This window comes from Diabrotica undecimpunctata, chromosome 7 (assembly GCF_040954645.1).
Source record: "Diabrotica undecimpunctata isolate CICGRU chromosome 7, icDiaUnde3, whole genome shotgun sequence".
Classification (NCBI taxonomy): domain Eukaryota; kingdom Metazoa; phylum Arthropoda; class Insecta; order Coleoptera; family Chrysomelidae; genus Diabrotica; species Diabrotica undecimpunctata.
In genome coordinates this window covers 144,352,754-144,373,770 of record NC_092809.1, presented here as the reverse complement: position 1 = coordinate 144,373,770, position 21,017 = coordinate 144,352,754, and the positions used below count along the sequence as shown (strand labels likewise).

Sequence of the window (21,017 nt, the reverse complement as noted above, 5' to 3'; positions counted from 1 at the left end):
GCAGTCGATGACTCAGAAAGTGAATTCATCGATCAGGACATTATTTATATATGGTTCTTTTGGTAAGAATTTTATACAGTAGGCCTAATTAGTTAGGGGCACGACTAGGTTCTTAATTTTTGTTGCCATTGCATAAAGTTTTGTCCTTTTCAAATTGCTTTACGTTTCGTCGAACAATCGAATGAGACAAACTCATGTCGTTCTGCAAATGTACGACGGAGAGATATAGCTGCAAAACATCGTTGTCAAAAGAAAACGCAAAAGAAAATAGAAAATTTCTTTAAAGAAGCGTGCTAAATATGTTCATTTTCCTTAATTTTATGACTTTTTATTCTGTATTTACTAATTAGAAAACATTACAAAATCATCTCAAAGTATTTTTAATACCAATACTTTGACCAAGAATACTATAAAAGACAATGTTATTTTTAACCGAAATTCTTGTTATCCGAAACGGCCTCCCCTCCAATTATTTCGGTTAACGGAGGTTTTACTGTATATCTAATAGTTTAGGATAATCATTTAAATACTTAAATTGTTAATAAAAAATTATCTGACTTTCAGCCTGCTACCCTTGAAAAATCGAATCTACGCACCAAACAATATAAGAAACGTCAAGATAGCGAGGGGACATAAAAGTGCATACTCAACCCCCCTGAGTATTGAGCATTTACTAGTGCATGATTTATCTGGCCTTACTAGCTTGTTGTGGTGTCAGATTCTGGTCTATTATGCTTCCTATGAGATTTAGAATTAGTCTTTTGGATATCCTAAAAAGATCATATAGAAGATAGGTTGATTCGTAAATTTTTTTCTGGGCCCTTAACCGGCTTTTAAAATGCTATTAATTTAGTTTTCATCCAGTTCTTGGCAACTGTGTTTAAATTTTTTATTTGTTATATACATGTATCGTTGACATCCCCTGAAAACTGTGGTAGGAAAATCTCTACACGAAGCAGTCCATATTTTACAGGATGGCAGCCAATAGAGAAAGCAAGCTAACAATATTTAGAGTCTCACCACGCCATCACAAAGACTCAAGAAATGAGGAGGATTTTGTCCACTCGGGTTTCTCCCGTTCTGCTCATGTGGTTATTCCATTATTTTTTCTGTTTAGTATGATTCGCTTGAATTCGATTATGGAATTTTTAAGTTTCTCGTTTACTACACAAATGCCTCCAAATGCATGTCTTTCCTCTTCTTCTGATCAAAAAACCAGCGGTTACACCCATGTTATATTTTTGGAGCTATTTTATAGCATGTGTGAAGATCACAATGGACATCTCGATTAGATGACAGGTCACATTGTTATCAATATGCACCACTCAACAAAAAACAATACTCTTAAGTGCCATTGTTCTGTTAAAAGAAGATCAACAATACTTCTGATGAAAGATACTATTAAAAAATAAGATTGTACTAAACGATATGGTGATAATATCAATTGAATATTAATTTACAAAATTACAAATATCTTGATGGCGATATAAAAATGTACTTTGAATATATAAATCAAATTGTTATTTGAGTGCATATAGAATAACTAAAATATACAGACTAATAAATGAAAACCCCCTAGAGAAATCCCCACAAAGGGATCCACACTATCTGACTTATCTAGCAAGATTGGTAATCTATAGTACTGGGTAGATTACAAATACTAGCATCAGAAAAATCAATGCACCTAGACAAATCACTGATAGACAAACTGAAATACCGGATAAATTAAAAAGAGTTACCTCGAATTGTGTAGGATATGGACCAAAATAATAAGAAATAAAGGACGAACTACGAAAATAGAACGAAAATAGAGCTACTAACCAGAGCGCAAAGAAAACCACTGACCACAGAAGAGTCACGCCTAGTGTACAAAACTGAAAACAAACTTGATCCTTTGGTCAGAAGAGAAATTAGAGAACAAATGCTTAGTGCATGGCAAAACGAGTGATTCCCTATTCCCAATCAATAACGTCAATTTCTTCAAAGAAGTGCCCTCCTATGGTGGTGATAAATTAATAGGTGAATCCTATATTGCTAAAGTTATATGGCACAGCAACGCCTCCGAGGTTATGTTAGCTAAGAACAAGTTGCGAGACCGTCATTGGAGAAGAGTTAGTAGTGGATTACTGATAAAATCCTAAATATGATGGAGAATAGAAGAAGAGCTAAAAACAGAGATATGTGGGAGTATAAACGAACTGACAAAGAAATAAGAAAAACTATTAGAGAAACCAAAAACAAATGGTTGGAAGATCAATTCAGAGAAATAGAATCATTGAAAAGTAGACACGACTCGTTTAATCTCCACAAGAAGGTAAAAGAGGCAGCAGGAATGTACAAACCCTAGAGATCAGGATATATGACTGATGATCATGGCTATCTGGTAATAGACATTGACAAAGGACATCAAAAGGCATCTATATATATATATATATATATATATATATATATATATATATATATATATATATATATATATATATATACGAAGCCATGTTAGAGTTGCTTCCTAAGACAAAAAAGATTTATTTCACGTTCAGAGTGTTTGCGAAAGCCGTTCTGATGATGCCTATTGGGCAAAAATACGTATAAACGGATGCGCAAGCTCCCTATACGTGAAATAAAATCTTAACTGTCTTTTCCTTTTTATTTCGATATACTCTGTGTGAGTACTAGAAACCAATTCGCTAAGAATTTTGCTTAGTTGAGGAGATATGTTGTGGAATGCAATTTTTAGATTCCCCATATCTCTCTTAACATCTTTATCAACGTCTGTTTTGCCTTGCAATTCTTAGAAGGCACAGATTAATGCGGAATTCTTGAATTTGGTTTCGAAAATTAGTCTACGATTTTACAGTTTAGAAGGTTTACAGACACTAGTAACGCAATTTGTGGAGAATCAGTCAAGAATACAAGCTTGATTTTAACATCACGAAAACAAAGTACATGGTCATCAGTAAGAAGCATATTCCACCTAGTCAATTACTGGTAGATCGGCAACAAATACTCCAAGTGCCCCGTTACTACTATTTAGGAACCACCATAAACGACCAATGGGATCACTCATACTCACTAAGATAAAAAACAAAGAATTAAAAAAGCCAGGTCAGCATTTTTCAGAATGAGAAAGATATTTAAGAGCCACGACCTACCCTTAAAAACGAAAATCCGTTTATTGAGATGCTACGTCTTTACAGTGCTGCTCTATGGGGTTGAATCATGGACACTAACCGAGGCATCCATGGGAAAATTAGAGACGTTTGATATGTGATGTTATAGACGGATACTGACGATCTCCTGGGTGGACCGAATAACAAACATTGAGGTTCTACGTCGGATAAATAAATAAATAAATAAATAAATAAATAATAGCTTTATTACCCAACAGTTTCCCATTTCTAGGGTAAAAATTTAAGATACATTTTTAATTAGTATACAATCATTAGTAGGTGATACAAAAATATCAAGTAAAAAAATAAGTGCAAAAAATAAGTAGGTGAAAAACAAAATAAAGAGTGAGAACAATATAAATTAAACAAATCACTACGTATATAAGAAATAAAAAAAATACACAAAAAAAATTAACAAAATGTGAAATTTGAATCGGATGAATAAAACATGTGAAATTATATCCACAGTGAAACAGCGCAAGCTAGAATATCTTGGACATATAATGCGAAACGATCATAGATATAACCTGCTGCAACTTATATTACAGGGAAAGGTCTACGGAAAGAGAGAACCAGGAAGAAGAATATCTTGGTTCCAGAACTTACGAAAATGGTTTTCCTTGACCATCAGGACTATTTCGAGCTGCGGTTAATAAAGTTAAAATTGCCGTGCTAGTAGCCAACATCCGTAACGGGTAGGCACCACAAGAAGAAGAAGAGATCTTTATGATGAACAGCAAAATACCATTAATCTAATCTGTAAAGCCAGATCGACAAAACGGAGAAAAACAGGAAGACTTAAAGAGTCTTCCTGTTAAACAAAATATTAACAGAAAGTAACTGAATATTATATACAGAGCACAAAGTAACGTGGCTAATACCTGGAACAACAGATGGAAACCAAATAGACCACATCCTAATCTCAAAAAATGGAGAACAATTAAACAGAATGTAAGGTCATACAGGGGAGCCAATGCTGATTCGGATCACATTTTGGTGATAGGCGACATGAAATTGAAGATACTTAAAGATAAAAACGACAGAAAGAAAAGAAAGAGGTGGAATCGGTCGAAACTAAATACAGATAATGCAAACAGAAAATTCTGCACTAAATTAGAAGAAAAACTACTAGTCCTAAAACCATCAAACATAGATAAAACATGGGAAGACATAAAAGATAGTATCTTAACAACAGCAGAGGAGACGATAGGACTAATGGAAGACAATAAAAGAAAGGATTGGTACGATGAAGAATGCGAGCAAGCTAGTAAAGACAAGGACAAAGCAAGACACAGGTGGGTGGCCACAGGGAAACAAGAAGATCTCCTACACTATAAAGAGAAGAAGAAAGAGTCAGACAAATGCTGCAAAACAAAAAAGAAGAAATGGATCGAAGAATTACTGCAGGAACTCGAAGCCAATCGTAATGACAATGCAAGACTATACAAATACATAAAATCACAGAGAAAAAAAGAGATACCGGCAAATATTAGAAAAATGGAATGGGAAACACACTATAGAGAACTGTTTAAAAAGAAAGACGAGGCTGAAAATGCAGAAAATGAAGAACAAACAGAAAATAGGAATGGAGAACAATCAGAGCCTCCCTCATACAGCGAAGTATTGGCGACCATAAACAGATTAAAGACAAGGAAAGCAGCAGAACCAGACGACATTATAAATGAGTTCTTCAAGAAAGGGGGAGAGGAACTAGCCCACAGAATCCACAACCTAATAGAACGAATATGGGAAGAAGAACGTATGCCGAACGACTGGAATTGTGGTCTGATAACACCAATCCCTAAAAAAGGCGACAAGACGAAATGCACTAACTACAGGGGAATCACGTTATTAAATACAATGTACAAAATATTACCTAATTTGATCAGACAAAGAATAGAAAAAGAAACTAGAACAAAAATAGGTGAATACCAACAATACACATTGTAACGCAAATCGTCGAAAAAAGTTACGAGCACGGAATAGATCTACATATACTGTTTATTGACTACAAGCAAGCTTTTGACAGTGTAATAAGGGAGGAGCTAATTAAGGATATGAATCAATTAGGCATCCAAGAAAAACTAATAAGTCTCACGAAAATGACGATGAAGGAATCCAAGGCACGAATCTTAACAAGGGAAGGCCCGTCAGATGAAGTACACATGGAGGTAGGTGTCAGACAGGGAGACTCCCTGTCAACAACATTATTTAACATTGCCATAGAGGGGGCAGTAAGAGCAGCCAAAATTTTGGGAACGATTATCGAATCTTCAGCCCAACTGATAGCGTATGCAGACGATATTGCACTGGTTACTAGAGATTTAAAAACCATGCAGAACATAATATTAATACTAGATAAAGAAGCAAAGAAGAGAGGGCTAGTAATAAACCAAAGCAAAACGAAATACCTCAAGTGTTCAAGAGAGAATACGAACATAGAGAAAGAAATTAAGCTTGGTGCATATACATTTGAAAGAGTACACCGTTTCAAATACCTGGGTGTGATGGTGAATGACAGAAATGATAGAACGGATGAAATAAATGAACGCATCCTACTGGGTAATAAAACCTACTGGAATTACCAAAAATTCCTGAAAGAAAAGTACATTAGTAAGAAAACCAAATTAAAAATTTACAAGACTGCAATCAGGCCAGTGATCACCTATGGTGCAGAGACGATGTGCCTAACACAAAAAGATGAAATGAGGTTGGAAATCCTAGAGAGAAAGATAATTCGACGAATAATGGGACCGGTGCGAATAAGTGTAGGCGAATTTAGAAGATTAACCAATGAAGAAATTAAAGAAGTCATCGAGGGTGAAGACATAATCAAGTTCGTGAAGACGCAAAGGCTCAGGTGGCTGGGACACACAGAAAGAGTTAACCCAGACTCTACCCTAAAGCGAATAACTGGATGGAGACCAACAACAAAGAGACCAAAGGGGAGACCCAAAACAAGATGGAGAGATCAAGTCTTAGGAGACATAAAGAAGCTGAGAATCTACAATTGGAAGGAGCGCTGTAAGGACCGGAAAGAATGGAGGAAAATTGTAGACAGGGCCAAGTCACACACGCTGCTATAATAATAAAAAAAAAACAACAGCGGACTGATTCTCCGCAATAAATAAATCAGAGAGCCCAAAAGGGCGGCAAACACTCCGCCAGGAGTGAATAAGCCATGATGATGATGATGAACTGAATATTTACTAAATTACAAACCGAAAGAACGAAGATGTGGAGGGCGTGATGCCGAAAAAGTCAAAAAACACTAAATTTAGAAATTAAGAAAGCGAAAAAGACTATTCTTTATTCTAGAGTTTATTTAAAAGTTTATCATTTCTAAAAAATGTAAATAAATGAATATAAATCAGAACAGAGTCCACACATATGATGCAAACCTGATAACATCGATATCAATATTTAAGAACATTTAAAAAAAATACATTCATAACAATGGTACAGATAATATCTAGATAAAAAATTTCAACATTATTTCTTGGTATTATTATCGTAATTACCAAGATATATCTATTCTCCTAGATTTGTAAGTATCTTTAAAAAGGGACGTGAAGTAGTTACTCTTGGTTTTTGTGTAGTTGTTTTCATTGTGAAATGATTTCAAAGTTCACCCTGGTTTTCTTAGCGTGCATTGTCGCATTAGGTAAGAAATTTACACTATATATATATATATATATATATATATATATATATATATATATATATATATATATATATATATATATATATATATATATATATATATATATATATATATATATTAACGTGATTATTTCGACCAAAAAACAATTTAATATGTTGGAAATATCGGGTATGTGGTCTATATTAAATAAAAATCTTTGTTTTTTCTAAAGCTCAATATTTCGCCATTTATTGAATAGCTTCATCGGGAGTAACTGTAAAAAACAAACATTTCAAAACACTGACGTACACTTAGATTTACAATACTTACAGAAATTAAAAGATTATACACATAAATAAAATTGAATATTAAAATAACATTATTGCTGATGAAACTGTACATTTAATAAAATGCATGTTAAAATTTAAAATATCTTTGAGCACGTTCGTTAACAATAAATAAGATGGAACAAGTAAAAATTATTTCAAGATGCAAAAAATAACAATGTAAGAAAACATTAGAGGAATAGTATTTCTTTAATTAATCATTAAGGCTAGTTAGTATGATTAATCATTAAGGTGAGTGTAGTTTTAAATTTTGTTTAATATATTGCAATATATGTTGCTTAATTGCCCCGTGTCTGTTTTATAATTTAAAGTTTGTTTATTTTTGTTAATGTGGTACATCTCCAAAAATAACCTACTTTTGTAATTTTCAGTCTGTGCCAAAATACGAGCATTGTTGTAGTCTAACAGATGACCGGTGTTTTTGTAGTGCTAGACAACTGCGCAAGAATTTTTTCCTAAGCGGCAGTCACTTTTATGCTGTGTGATACGTTGTTTTAGCCACTGCGATGTATGGCCAATGTAGCTTTTTTCACATCCTAGACACGGTATTTCATATACCACATTACTCCTACATAAGGTTGGTACTGGGTCTTTAATTTTAGAAAAAAGTTGTTTGCTATTTATGGTACTGTATTTAGCTATATTAATATTGGAAACATCTTTAAATATGGATACGACAGACTGAGTTAGACCGTTAATAAAGGGGAGTTTTTTGTATTTGATTGACTCATTGTTAGAGTCAAGGACAGGACCATCATAGAAATTACTGCTGTAAATGAGTTTTTTTAAAATATGTTTAGGATAGCCGTTGTTTCGAAAAATTTTAAATAATATGTCCAGATTTTTTTCTAACAAATTATCATCAACAATGGACATTACCCTGTTTTTCATACCCAATACTGTATTATATTTTTGACGAGTGGTGTGGTTTGAAAAGTAATTCATATACCTTCCCGATGTTGTTGGCTTTTGGTACCAATCCAATGTCAGAATATTGTCATTTGTTCTTATTACCTTTGTGTCTAAAAATGGTATACTAAGATCTGTCTCGGTTTTAATTGTGAACTGAAGATGTTCATTAAATGAATTAAAGATGTTTAATGTGGTATTGATGTGATAAGATGGAACTGCACATATGATGTCATCGACATATTTATATATAAATGGTAATTCGAACGGTAATTGTGTGATCACATTGTCTAAGAGATGATCAGTTACAATAGTAGCAAGGATGGGACTAATCGGGGAACCCATAGGTGTTCCAAAAATTTGGGAGTAAAATTTTTCATTGAAACTGAAATAAGTGTTATTAAAAATGAACCTGAGAATTAGTAAATTGTGAAACTGTAAAACGTGCTCAAAGATATTTTAAATTTTAACATGCATTTTATTAAATGTAAAGTTTATTTATTTTATTTGTGTGTATAATCTTTTAATTTCTGTAAGTATTGTAAATCTAAGTGTACGTCAGTGTTTTGAAATGTTTGTTTTTTACAGTTACTCCCGATGAAGCTATTAAATAAATGGCAAAATATTGAGCTTTAGAAAAAACAAAGATTTTTTTATTTAATATAGACCACATACCCGATATTTCCAACATATTATATATATATATATATATATATATATATATATATATATATATATATATATATATATACATATATATATGTATATATTTATTTATTTTGTTTGTTTTTGTATAAATATGAAAAGATTTTTATTTGTTCTAATATCCGTGTCATGCATTTTTAGTTTTTTCTATAATTTTTGGATGAATTTTTTTATTAACCTATTATTGGCCAAGCAATGAAAAAAAAATTGTTAAGTAATAGAATATTTGTTCAGAATAATTTATTAGTACGTTACATTTCTGGATCATTAGTGTGATTACTAATAGTATCATCCCACCAGGAGTAGAGGAGAAGGTGGTAATATGGAACCCCATTTTGTTTTTCCTACTTAAATTTTTTAGGTTGTTGTGGATCAACAAAAATTAAATTTATTAAGGAAATTAACATCCTGAAAATAGTTTAAACAAAATACAAAATTCTGATAAAATGTAATTTTTGTTCGCCTGAAAAAGTGATCTGAAACTTGATCCACGTTATCATCAAAAAGATGTAGTTTCATACTAAGATCAACAAAAATTAAAGGTATAGAATTCTAAAACTAATAATACATATAACTACCGGCAAAATGTCACAAACATAATTGTCTTTTTCGAAGTCTGCGCAATCACATTGGGCCTTCATTTCGCACATGATGCACTGCATCCATAGTTCACCTTTTGTATCCTCTTTTGTATCTATTTATATAAATACAAATTGTATCATCTTTTGAATGAAGTACAAAACAATTGCCCCAAACAATTGTCTGGACCAGTAGATAAGCTAGAAACAACACTATCACACCTTTCTTCACATGATTCTAATTCTTCTTTACTTTTGATCTCTTTTTTTGCCCGCTTTTGTTAAGTGATGTTTTCGCCAATCCAATTTACAAACCAGAAGTGCTAGGTGTAGAAATCTGCTCTTACTCAAGACAAACATTTAATTGTGTAACTTTTCTTCTTTTCATAACTTGCTCTAATTCGTTTTTGTAAGGTGAACTAGAGATAATAGCCGCGAAAGAAGCTTAGCGACTTCTATCGAATACTTTTCTTTTTGATTTAGGAACCGAAGTAATATAAACAGGCAAAATTACCTGTGGTGTTACACACTTTACAACTGAAGGTGAATGACAACCACCGGGTACACGATTCTCGTCTCCATCAGAGACAGTTAATGGTTCCTCTTGCCGTAGATCCAGATCGCTGTAGATACAGCTTGACACTGATATGGCTGGTTAAATAACTGCGATATTATATGGTCTTGCCGCCGCTCATTATGACGCATCCAAAGGCAAACATATAAATACTGATATTTAAAAAGGAAAATAAATATAGATTAGAAAACTATAGACCCATTAGCCTGTTAGCAGTCTTGTATAAGCTGTTTGTGAGGATAATTACATTGCAACTAACAAAAAAACTGGATATCTATCAGCCTTGGGAGCAGGCAGGATTTAGAAGAGATTATAGCACCATAGATCAAGTAATAAGTACACTAATTAAAACATCAAACGAATACAGTAGAACACTTTGGATAGCTTAAGCTACAATATAATTGATGATCAATATACAAAAATAATTAAGTATATATATGATAATGCAACATCGTGGATAAAAAAAAAATAAAACTACAGAGAGGGGTTCGACAAGGAGATTCTATCTCACCCAAGCTATTTACTTTAGCTCTAGAAGATATGTTCCGAACTTTAAAATGGAGAAATAAAGGAGTGGTGAAAGACGGCAAAAACCTGAATCACCTGAAATTTGCCGATGATATTGCGCTAATAGCAAGAGACAGAAAATAATTGCAGGAAATGCTATTAGACCTAAATACAAAATCAAAAGAAATAAGGCTAACGGTAAATCTAGCAAAAACTAAATATCTAACAAACTAATCTTTAGATATAATTGAATATATAGCGACTTGTTGATAGCAACTGAGTTCTCACAGACACTTCGTCTAAGGACTAGCAACCTCAGTGGAGCCTTACGTTGCCATGTAATCAATTCCTTTTGTAACTTAAATATCATAATTTTTAATTATCAAAAATGTAACTCAAAGTTAATCATATAATATTTAAAGGGTTTTTAATATGTATTTAGTAGCTCTAAACATGTACATCCAGATAGCACTGATGATGGAATAGTTATTCCGAAAACGTTCTGTGATGTAGCCCGATAGGGTTTTTATTATTATACCTTTTATAAAGAACTTTTTAAATAAATTTTTTATTCATTAATCAGTTTTTTTCTATTTTTAAGAATTATCCAAACTCTTCGTTTTCGTCTCTTTGGTTACTCGTGTTCAGTATTGTATATTTTATTGCATATCTTAGTACCCATAGTTTCTTGTACCTTTGAATTATTGGTAGGTTATCAATGTTTTCTGGCTGTGGTATTATAGGCATACTTTAATTTTTTGGTATATTTTGATATTTTTATTACCAGATAAATTTTTTTAGATCGTGTAATTTCTTTTGCATTTTTACGTTTTGGTTGTGATAATTTATTTTGACTTGTATTTAAGTGAGTGTTCTTATTTTTATTTTTTATTCGAAGGACCTTTTGTGTTTCAAAATACTTTAATAGAAAGATCTCTTAGTTTGCCTTATATAAGCTCTGATATAATTTACAGCGACGACTGGTGGGACAATACATAAAGAGGTCAATATTTAGAGACTTTCTTAACAACAAGTCAATTATTCTGGTGTTTTATATATTTTCTATATAATTGTCTCGTTTGGGTATGCATGATATACGATCCTTTTATTTTTTCATTCCCACTTCTCCTAAAATCAGATCCGTTGTTTTTTCCTTTAAGCACAAATATTTTGTTTTGTTTTTGTGAGTTCTACTTTTTGAAAATATCTTTCAAAACATAAACTGTGGAGAAACCCATTAACAATTGCGGATAACAATTAAATAATATAAGATATACAGACGATACAGTCTTAACAAATTACACAGAATGATTGAACAATTAGTAAAACCATCATTAAGTTAAGTTTTAAAATATATTGTAGTTAAACAAAGACGATCAAAAAAACACAAGAAAATATAGCTATTGAAATAAGACAAAAATCGTAGACTAATAAAAAAAATTAGGGCATGTTTATGTCCAATATTGGACGAATAAAGCTAATGGAGATAAAGAAATATATAGATACAAAAAGTCGAAATCTGAAGATCTCTTAGTTTTCAAAACCGGACGGAAAAGATTTGATTTCACATTTATATCTTCTGCACAGGTACTCTGAAGAGTCCTGAGAGGACGAAATGCGAATTAGTGAGAGTACTATACTGAAATCAAATCTTAACTTTTATATTAATCCTTGTGTTATTTTTCTTTTTACTCTATTTTTTTGGACTTGTTTTAAATTTATATTTTTTATACTTAGCGATAGGCGAGCCAACAGTTCCAGAATGGAGTAACACTTATAGCGTTGAAGGAATTATCTATTTGCCTTATGCAGAAATAGAGGAGCCTTTCCATGCTTGGTAAGTAATTACGCCATCAATGCTTTTATCGTGTATTTCTGAAAGTTTGACAGTACTCTAAAGGGTTACAAGGGGTTACACATAATGAAAAATAAGACAAAAATTATAAATTTTAAAGTGGTATTTAAAACAGTATTGGTAGTATTTTTGAGATTCATTCATGGGATGATTTTCTTCAAGAATAGTTAATTGGATTACATGAAATCAACTTTAACTTAGTAATACGGTCTTACTCAGTTTACTCTCAATATAAATATCACGCTCTAATTTGTTATGATTATATTATCTAAAACTAAAAGCAATGATGATGATATCGAGTATCATCGATATGTTATATTGTTTTCTATTTAGTGACCTTTTATTTTAATATCGGACCACTACTCCGATCGTCAGAGACGAAAATGCCACTGAAACTCTAAAAATCATACTAACAAGCTGAATTTTGCTGAGACTGCTTGTCAATTTTGTGCTTCAAAAAGGATACAGAAAAGTTTGCCACTTCTACCCTCGGGCTTCCCCCTAAAATTCTCTCGTAGACCTTTTTTGGTTTCCCAAAATTGACATTCTTAGCAAAATTTAGCTGGTTCGTATGATTTTAGAGGTCAAATCTCTGATGACTGGACTATAGAATATATTACAATATAATTTCAATTGATTTATTTTGATCAGTTGCTACGTAGGGTCCATATATAGACTACGTCTCAGGACCAGCAACCAATCGACCAATTGGGAGTCTTGCGTTGCTATGAAGTAAATCTGTTTAAAACTTTAACATCACATAAATTTATCAGTAACGTTGTAATAAATAACAAATTTAATATCATTAAAATAAAGGGTTTTTCTTCTTCTTCCTATGCCGTCTCCATTAACGGAGGTTGGTGACCACATTTCTCTGTCTTTTGCAACGTGGAATAATTCGTCTACAGTCATGTTTGTCCAGTCTAGTTTTTACCCTTATATTTAGTGGCTTCACTCATGTATACCTGATAACAGTACTGATGATGGATTTGTTAGACTGAAAACGGTCTGAGATGTAGCCCGAAAAAGCCATTATTATATACTTTTTATAAAGGATTTTTTAAATAAAAGATGTCTTTGATGCGAGATTTAAGAGAGTGGTTTAGTTGTAACTACAATCAACTGTTCCGTGCAGCTATATCTAAGATCCAAACAGCAATGATGACAGCCAAACTTCGAAAAGGGGACAGCACGTGAAGAGGAATAATGACCTCAAAAAAAAACTTTTCTGATTTTTGTATATTTATAATAGGCATTTTGAAATAAACACTATATCGCGGGAATATGTAAATCTTTTAGTACTTCGTAAAAAACCTCGTTTAATGGTATTTAATTTCCTCTTCTTGCAGGTATGATGGCAAATCTAAAAATTCGCGCATTGATTACTACGATGGGATGGTTAAAACATACCAACTTGGAGAAAATGGAAATGGTGTCCAACTGAAAGTCATTCCATTCACTACAGAGGATGTCCTAAACCAAATAACGTGTTTCCAGGTCAATGGAACTGAAGACGATTCAGTAACATCTCAATCGATTTTACCAGATTTAGAAGGATTTGAATATAGGGGTAAGTTAAAAATTATTGTAAAACATAATTTTACGAAATTAAATTTATTTTGTCTAGAAATCTCCGATAAAGGTGGAGAAGTCGAGTAGACAAACATTTGAGAGATCGGTACACTGATCACTAACTAATGCATTATAGTTTAATCTCAAAAATTCTGCTTTCTTCATAGCGATATAAGACTGTTCCATCAGTCCTCGCCTTAGATCATCGTTTAGCCATTTTAAACCAATGTCTATCAGTACAATACTGAGTGCCATACGACAAGCACTAAACAGTTCTTTTTCCTTCAACTAAATCCATAAAGAGGTCAAGGTCACATGTTCTTCTGAACAAAATTAAATTTGATATCAAGTTAAACAAATCTGTTTAACTTAATACACTTTATGATATCTAACGAAAAGTATACTTACTTCGTTTATACATATTGTAAATAGTATTACGAACTTCGCTTGTATCTATTGTTTTAGTATTGGTAGTAAATTTAAAGCTGCAGCTACACGCGAAGACAATAATGTATGTTTTAAGCATCTACATAAACATATAAAAAATACATTACATACTTTTCTTATAACAGTCAACGGTAGAATGGGGCCGTTATTTTCACGTTCTTGTTCAAAATAATGAATCAAAGGAGCTACAATCTCTTTACAACGACTGTTTAACTTCTTACGTGACATTTTGAAATTAAATCACATGAATTTTGTTTTAAAAAGAACAGTCTTTAATTAATAGTAAATAATAAAAACAAATCTGAAGTGGCAACACCGCAAATGGCAAATAATTGTTACCAATTTATGCCAAAATCTCACCTTCGTTCGATCGCAGTTAAAGTGTGATCCGAACAAGTGTGCTTCATAAAAATGCTTTATAATACACTTAGATATGTGAATATTAAGTCGTTAAAGTACTATTAAATTGAATCTTAATGACAAATTTGCCACATATTTTGAATATACAAACAGTGTAGTTACCCTTTCACATTTATTCGCTCTTTGATTTTTGATAAAAAGGTCAAAATGCCATCCCAGACCAAACAAACTAAATTATCGAACAAAAAGCGGTTTGAAATTATTTTTCACCATAAAAACGACAAATCTAGTCGCGAAATAGCATCCGCAGTAAACTGTAATCAATCTACAGTAATTAAAGTCATTAATAAGTATGCTGAACAAGGAAAAATCGACGACAGACCGTCTAGTGGCCGATCAAAGAAAACTTCTGTTCGGGATGACGCTGCGTTAAGAAGAACAAGTCTGGCAGACAGAAGCCTTAATTTCACCCAATTGACGAAACTGTGGTCTGAATATATAGGTGTAAGCATGTGAGCTTCCACTGTGAGAAAAAGACTGCTTAGTTTTGGACTTAGAGGATGTAAGACACGGAAGAAACCACTGCTTTCAGAAAAGCAAAGATTGCACCGTTTGAAATGGGCCAAGGAACATCGAATCTGGACAGCAGCGCAGTGGCAGAGTGTTCTGTTTAGCGATTTACTCTCAATATTAATAATCATGCTGCAAATGCCTAGATCAGAAGATTTCCTGGTGAGGAGTTTTCTCCAAAATGTGTACTTATCACAATTAAACATCCAACCTCTGTTATGATATGGGGTTGCATCTCCGCTCGAGGAGTTGGTCGCCTACACGTTGTCTCTGGGATGATGAATGCTACCAAATATATTGAGGTACTACAGAATAAGATGCTACGTAGTGGAAAAGACCTGTTTGGCGAAGAAAAATTAATTTTTCAGGATGATAATGCTCCTTGTCTTAGAGCAAAATTGGTTAAAGCTTGGATGGAGAGTAATGAAATTGATAGGATGGACTGGCCAGCGCAATCCCTGACCTCATTCCCATCGAGAATTTGTGACAAAGGATATCAAACATCATTTCCAAAAGCAAATCCATAAATAAAACGAAATTAATCGAATCTCTAATCCACGCTTGGCATCACTGTATTTCCATGGAGGAACTGCAAAAATTAATAAGTCCCATGCCCAAAAGATGTGAACTAGTTATTAAAAACAAGGGCTGGCCAATTAAATATTAAAATTAGTTTAAGTTACTTCAATGTGATGTACAATATCGTCTTGATGTAAATAGCCTAATTTTTGTAATATTGAATAAAACATTTTCCGAACTCCATTTTTTTATTAATCAAAATTTTTGCTGTGTTTTCATATTATAATATTGTGTTTAAATGCTTGTTTGATGTAGATAGTAAATGGTTAAAAAATATTTAAGGTAAATGCCGTAAACTTCTCTTTTCATGTATTTGATACGGTGATGCAGGACTTTTTAATACCACTGTATATACATATACGAGTATGTTTTAAAACAATACTTTGCTTTAGGTATAGACCAACTGGGAAACAAAGAAGTAGAGATCTGGTCTCTAAAAACTGTCCAGTTAGAAAAAGAAAACGTCTACACTCTTTGGGTTTTCCGAGACGAACATGGTAGAGCTGTCCCAGTTAAGTAAGTAAAAATGTTTAAACCAAATGATTGTCCAGCTTAAATTTTTCTGCAATATTACGTTATGTCAGAGAGGGTAACATTGCTTTATAAAGAGAAGATTTTAATATAATCAGGGAGGTGTCTTTACCAATGGTTTTAGACACTGTATCTTATTCGGAAAAGAAGTTTAGAAGATAAAAAAAAATGTCAGGTACGGAATTTGAAAGATTATTGAACATTTTATGATTGATCTCCATCCTTAAGTACTCCATGTATGTACGAGACTTTATGGTTTGTTTATCAACTTAAATGTGGCTTTATTTAAGTTTATTTTAAGACCGTAATTGTTATATTAGTGATTCAATTGTTTGACTAATTTTTGCAGATCTTCCAAAATCGCCACTAATAATACAGTATTTAATACTAATAATATACAAGCGATAATATACTACTCAAACTAATGGACAACAAATCAATAGTAATAATCGCAAAGCTACTCAACAACATATACAACTCTGGAGAAATACCAACAGAATGACAGAAGTCTGAGTTTGTTGCACTTCCAAAAAAAAAACCCATCAAGTCAAATTTCTTCAAACCAGTTCGGGTTCATAAAATGCTGTTGGTAAGAGAGAGACTATGTAAGAGAAGTCTTATTTCAAAGATTCAGAGACGTCAATTGCTACGTATACACATATCTGGTTGGTTACGAGAAAGTGTTTGATCGAGTATTACTCGCGATCGAATATTTCTGGAGATCGAGTTTGATCTCTACATAATATTTAGTGAATCTTTGCACTAAACTGCAGAAGGCATTCTTCTAAACGTGTACCGGCTAAACAAAACCAGATATACATATGACACCATAGTATTTGCGGGCAGCTTCGAAGACCTTCAAGTCCTTATGATCAATATTCCCTACAGCAGTCAATAATATGAACTCAATATAAACTTAAAGAAGACAAAGCTCACGATAATTAGCAAGAAAAGGATAACAGAAGTTGAATTCTACATAAATCAAACTCCAGTAAAAAGAGTAAAGCACTACAACTACTTCTTCTTGTCTGACCTTTCAACTCGGACTGACTTTTAGCCGCGTCCTACTACAACTACCTCGTACTACCGTAATAAGTGATGAATGAACCAGGTGATATGATCGCGCATCAGAAAAACTAGATCCACATTCAACCGGATAAGCGCCTTCTTCCAAAGCTTCTTTTGGTATATTAGTAAGAATGCTGCATTGCTACGTCTTCGCTATTTGATTAAATCGCGGACATTGAACGAAGATATGTGCAACAGATTAGAAGCCCTAGAGATGTTTCTGTATCGTAGAATACTCAAGATCTCGTGGACTGACCAAATTATAAATAAAGAGGTCCTCGAAACAATGCAGAAGAACCGAGAGGTACTTCACACATCAAATCTTGAAAGCTATAGTACTTCGGACACATTACGCGAAATGAAGCCAGATACGCCCTCCTATAAGTCATCCTGCAACGAAGAATATTTGGAGGGCGAGGTCCAGGTAGATATGATCGTCAACATTCGTCACAGATAGGCACATCAAGGAGAAGAGTATCATCAAGAACTTCCTAACAAATAGTTTCTATGTAAATTTTAAATAAAAAGAGTAGATAATATGCACCCCTGACGAATCCCCGACAAATTTCTGTTTCTTCGGTCAGCCTGTTTTCGTTCATGACCGAAAAGATTCTTATTGTGCAGTAATATGTAATTTGGAGACTGCGTTTCTCTAGTTAATGGCAAATCCATCAAACACTGAATGTTATTATATGCACTGAGTACACTCAGTCTGTCCTAATTGGAATATTTTTTAATGACTTGATAAAAAATAATAAAAAGATAAATATACCATTAAAATATATTATTTGTATATGTGATCAAAAAATACATCAATGTAACTGATTACATATAATGTAATACAAATTATAATACAATCGAACAATACAAATAATGATTTTTGTTTTTATCAACGATAACAAGTCATATTTGCTTTTGTTACCTACTTGTTTGGATCTAAATCTAGATTTGGCTTTAACTTGATTGTCCTACAAATAATTGTTTATTTTTTCAAAACTCTCGTCTAGAATACTTCATATCCACTTCAAATATTTCTGATAAAATATGGATAAACAATACTGATGCATATACTCACAAAAGCTTGAAATCATGCATTGATATAATCAGTAAAGGTTTCTTAATTTTTAAAGACTAAAATATTTAAATTTATGTTTATGTTTAAAAAATATATTTTCTTCTTCTCTATGTTCCTCTCCTGTTGGAGATTGGAAATCATCAAGTTAAATATTATATTTGTCATGTATGATTGTAATAAAATTTGATTTATGCCAAATTTCACCTGTCAAATTGAGTAAAACAAAGCGACAAGAACAATTACACGTTAACTAACTCTTTATTTCATAATAATTTTTTTTTGAAAGTGATTTCCGGATTGAAAATCGAATCGTCAAAAATAAGTGTAAATTGTACTTTTTATCATAATAAATTGTGGTTTAATATTTAATATTTAACTTAAATATGACACAAGAAAACTGTATCAGAACTTCTTACTTACAGTTATTCTAAACGTTTCGTTTGTGGGGTAACCAAATCATTCTTAAGTTTCTCATTCAGGATATTTATTATTATTCAGTTTCTGATGCCAAGAACATACAATAGTTTTAAATGTAAATACTAACTCTATCTTGTGTAAAGAGAGAACTCAAAACAAATTGACTGGCCAGTTGGTTGTTAAAACCAGTGCCAATAAAACACACACAGACACATAACATTTATCAAGTACTGTTACTTTCTGTATCTTTATGCTGTTGAACATTTCTTGATTCCTTCAAGAACAAAAGAGTGTCCTGACACTTACCTTATCTTTGACCCACTTGTAACAGAACTGGGAGGTTTGCATGCTGAAGATTTGTACGGTTGGAAGGTATTTATAGCTCACTGTAGCCTCTTTTTTAAGGGCTTCATCCTCCAAGAATATTGGCGACCAGTCGTATGATCTTTACTTTGTCCGCAGCTGAACTAAATAATGTTGTGGACTGACTCTATAGCATGGCGAAGGTTTTTTAGCCAGAATGTTGTTTGTCATTTAGTACCAAGTTTTTCTTTTATTTCTCTATGAATAATTTATATATAGTAGTTCATATTTCGGATTTCTCATCATTTAGAGTATTCAGAATTAGTATTTCTTTAGAAGTTGTAAAACTGCTTAATTTGTCACTCTGTCTATCCAAGACATTCCTAAAATTTTGTACTAAGCTCATGTATTCTTAAAAGATGCATGTAATAAAATTAGGGTTGAATGGGTGAAGTGGAATCAAGCGAGTGGTGTGTTGTGTGATAGAAAAATTCCAATGAAGCTTATCTATTTTAGTATTCTGATTGCTGAAGTAAACATACTATCTCTGATATTTACTTTTAAACTTGTGATTACGATTTTTTATCTTCGGTTTATTTACAGTGTGAGCAAAATTTAGAAATATTTATGACACTTATATATATATATATATATATATATATATATATATATATATATATATATATATATATATATATTGTATGAGAGGGTCTTTGGAAAAGTTCTGGGTCGAAGCTGCCCCCCTAAGGCTGACCCGTTCTAGTTTTGCTGATGGTGAGTTTCTTGATTTGCGTCGTACCTAGGGTGTTTACAGGAGCTTCGTACGTGTCCTATTTCGCCACAATTCCAGCATCTGATGGTCTTCGTTTTCTTATATGTCATGCTTTTCATCATATTAACGAGCTGGTCAAGTTTATCTTCATCTCCTTCCTCTTTTACAGTCCTAACTTTACTGTACCCGCCAGAGGCCTGCGTAGCTGACTCGTATTCGAGGGCGGCGGATAAGACATCAACCAGCGTCTTGTGACGAGCTAATCGCAGTGTTCTCTGCATTTCATGATCACGGAGACCATCAAAAAACGTTTGAACGGCCAATTTTTCCATCATGTCTTCGGGAGCTGTTGGATAAGCGCATCGTACTAATCTGGCAATATCTACCTCGTATTCTTGAAGAGCCTCATCTTTCTTCTGTCTACGATTTTTAAGCTGTGACTGATATACATGCTCCAAATGTTCGTGGCCATATCGCATATTTAGCCTCTTCTTGAGTTTTTCGAAATCATTGGTCTCCTCTACGGCTATGGTCTGCAGCACATCTAAGGCATCTCCTCGAAGAGCGATAGTCAGGTTTACAGCCTTTTCTTTTTCAGACCATCCATTCGCTCTTGCGGCTGATTCGAACTGTTTCATGTAGTTGTTCCATGATGATTTTCCGTCCAAAGTTGGGACTTTAACATGAATAGAACCTCCACTTCCTTCAAATTTCGGCCGTGTCTCCAACTTACATTTCGTCCCGTCTTCTTTTATCTCCACTGTAATCGGATTGTTACCTCTCTCTGCTGTCCCTTTTTCCTCCATCTTCCTTTCCATCTCTTTCATCTTTTTTTCGAAGGCCGACATATCGGCAGCAACTTGGTTTTTTAACGAAGGTATTCTATCGTCGAGGGCAGACATCTCAGAAGTTACTTTAGAGATGTTAGCAGAAACTTTACTTTCCAGAGAAGAAATCTCGTTAGAAACTTTGTTTTCTAATGAGGCGATGTCGCCGGAAACTTTCGAAATATCGCCAGATACTTTGTTCTCCAAT

The 21,017-nt window shown here is 33.0% G+C and overlaps 1 protein-coding gene across 1 annotated transcript in view; it reads left to right on the top strand.

The window, feature by feature from the left end:
- The first annotated feature begins 6,674 nt into the window (after nt 1-6,674).
- Nucleotides 6,675-21,017, top strand: part of LOC140445967 (digestive cysteine proteinase 2-like) — a 28,210-nt gene continuing 13,867 nt past the window's right edge. Inside the window, exons 1-4 of the mRNA XM_072538435.1 lie at nt 6,675-6,834; nt 12,171-12,270; nt 13,638-13,858; nt 16,209-16,332. Of these exons, the coding sequence (XP_072394536.1) occupies nt 6,786-6,834; nt 12,171-12,270; nt 13,638-13,858; nt 16,209-16,332 (494 nt within the window). The 5' untranslated portion in view covers nt 6,675-6,785. The remainder of the gene's footprint in view (nt 6,835-12,170; nt 12,271-13,637; nt 13,859-16,208; nt 16,333-21,017) is intronic.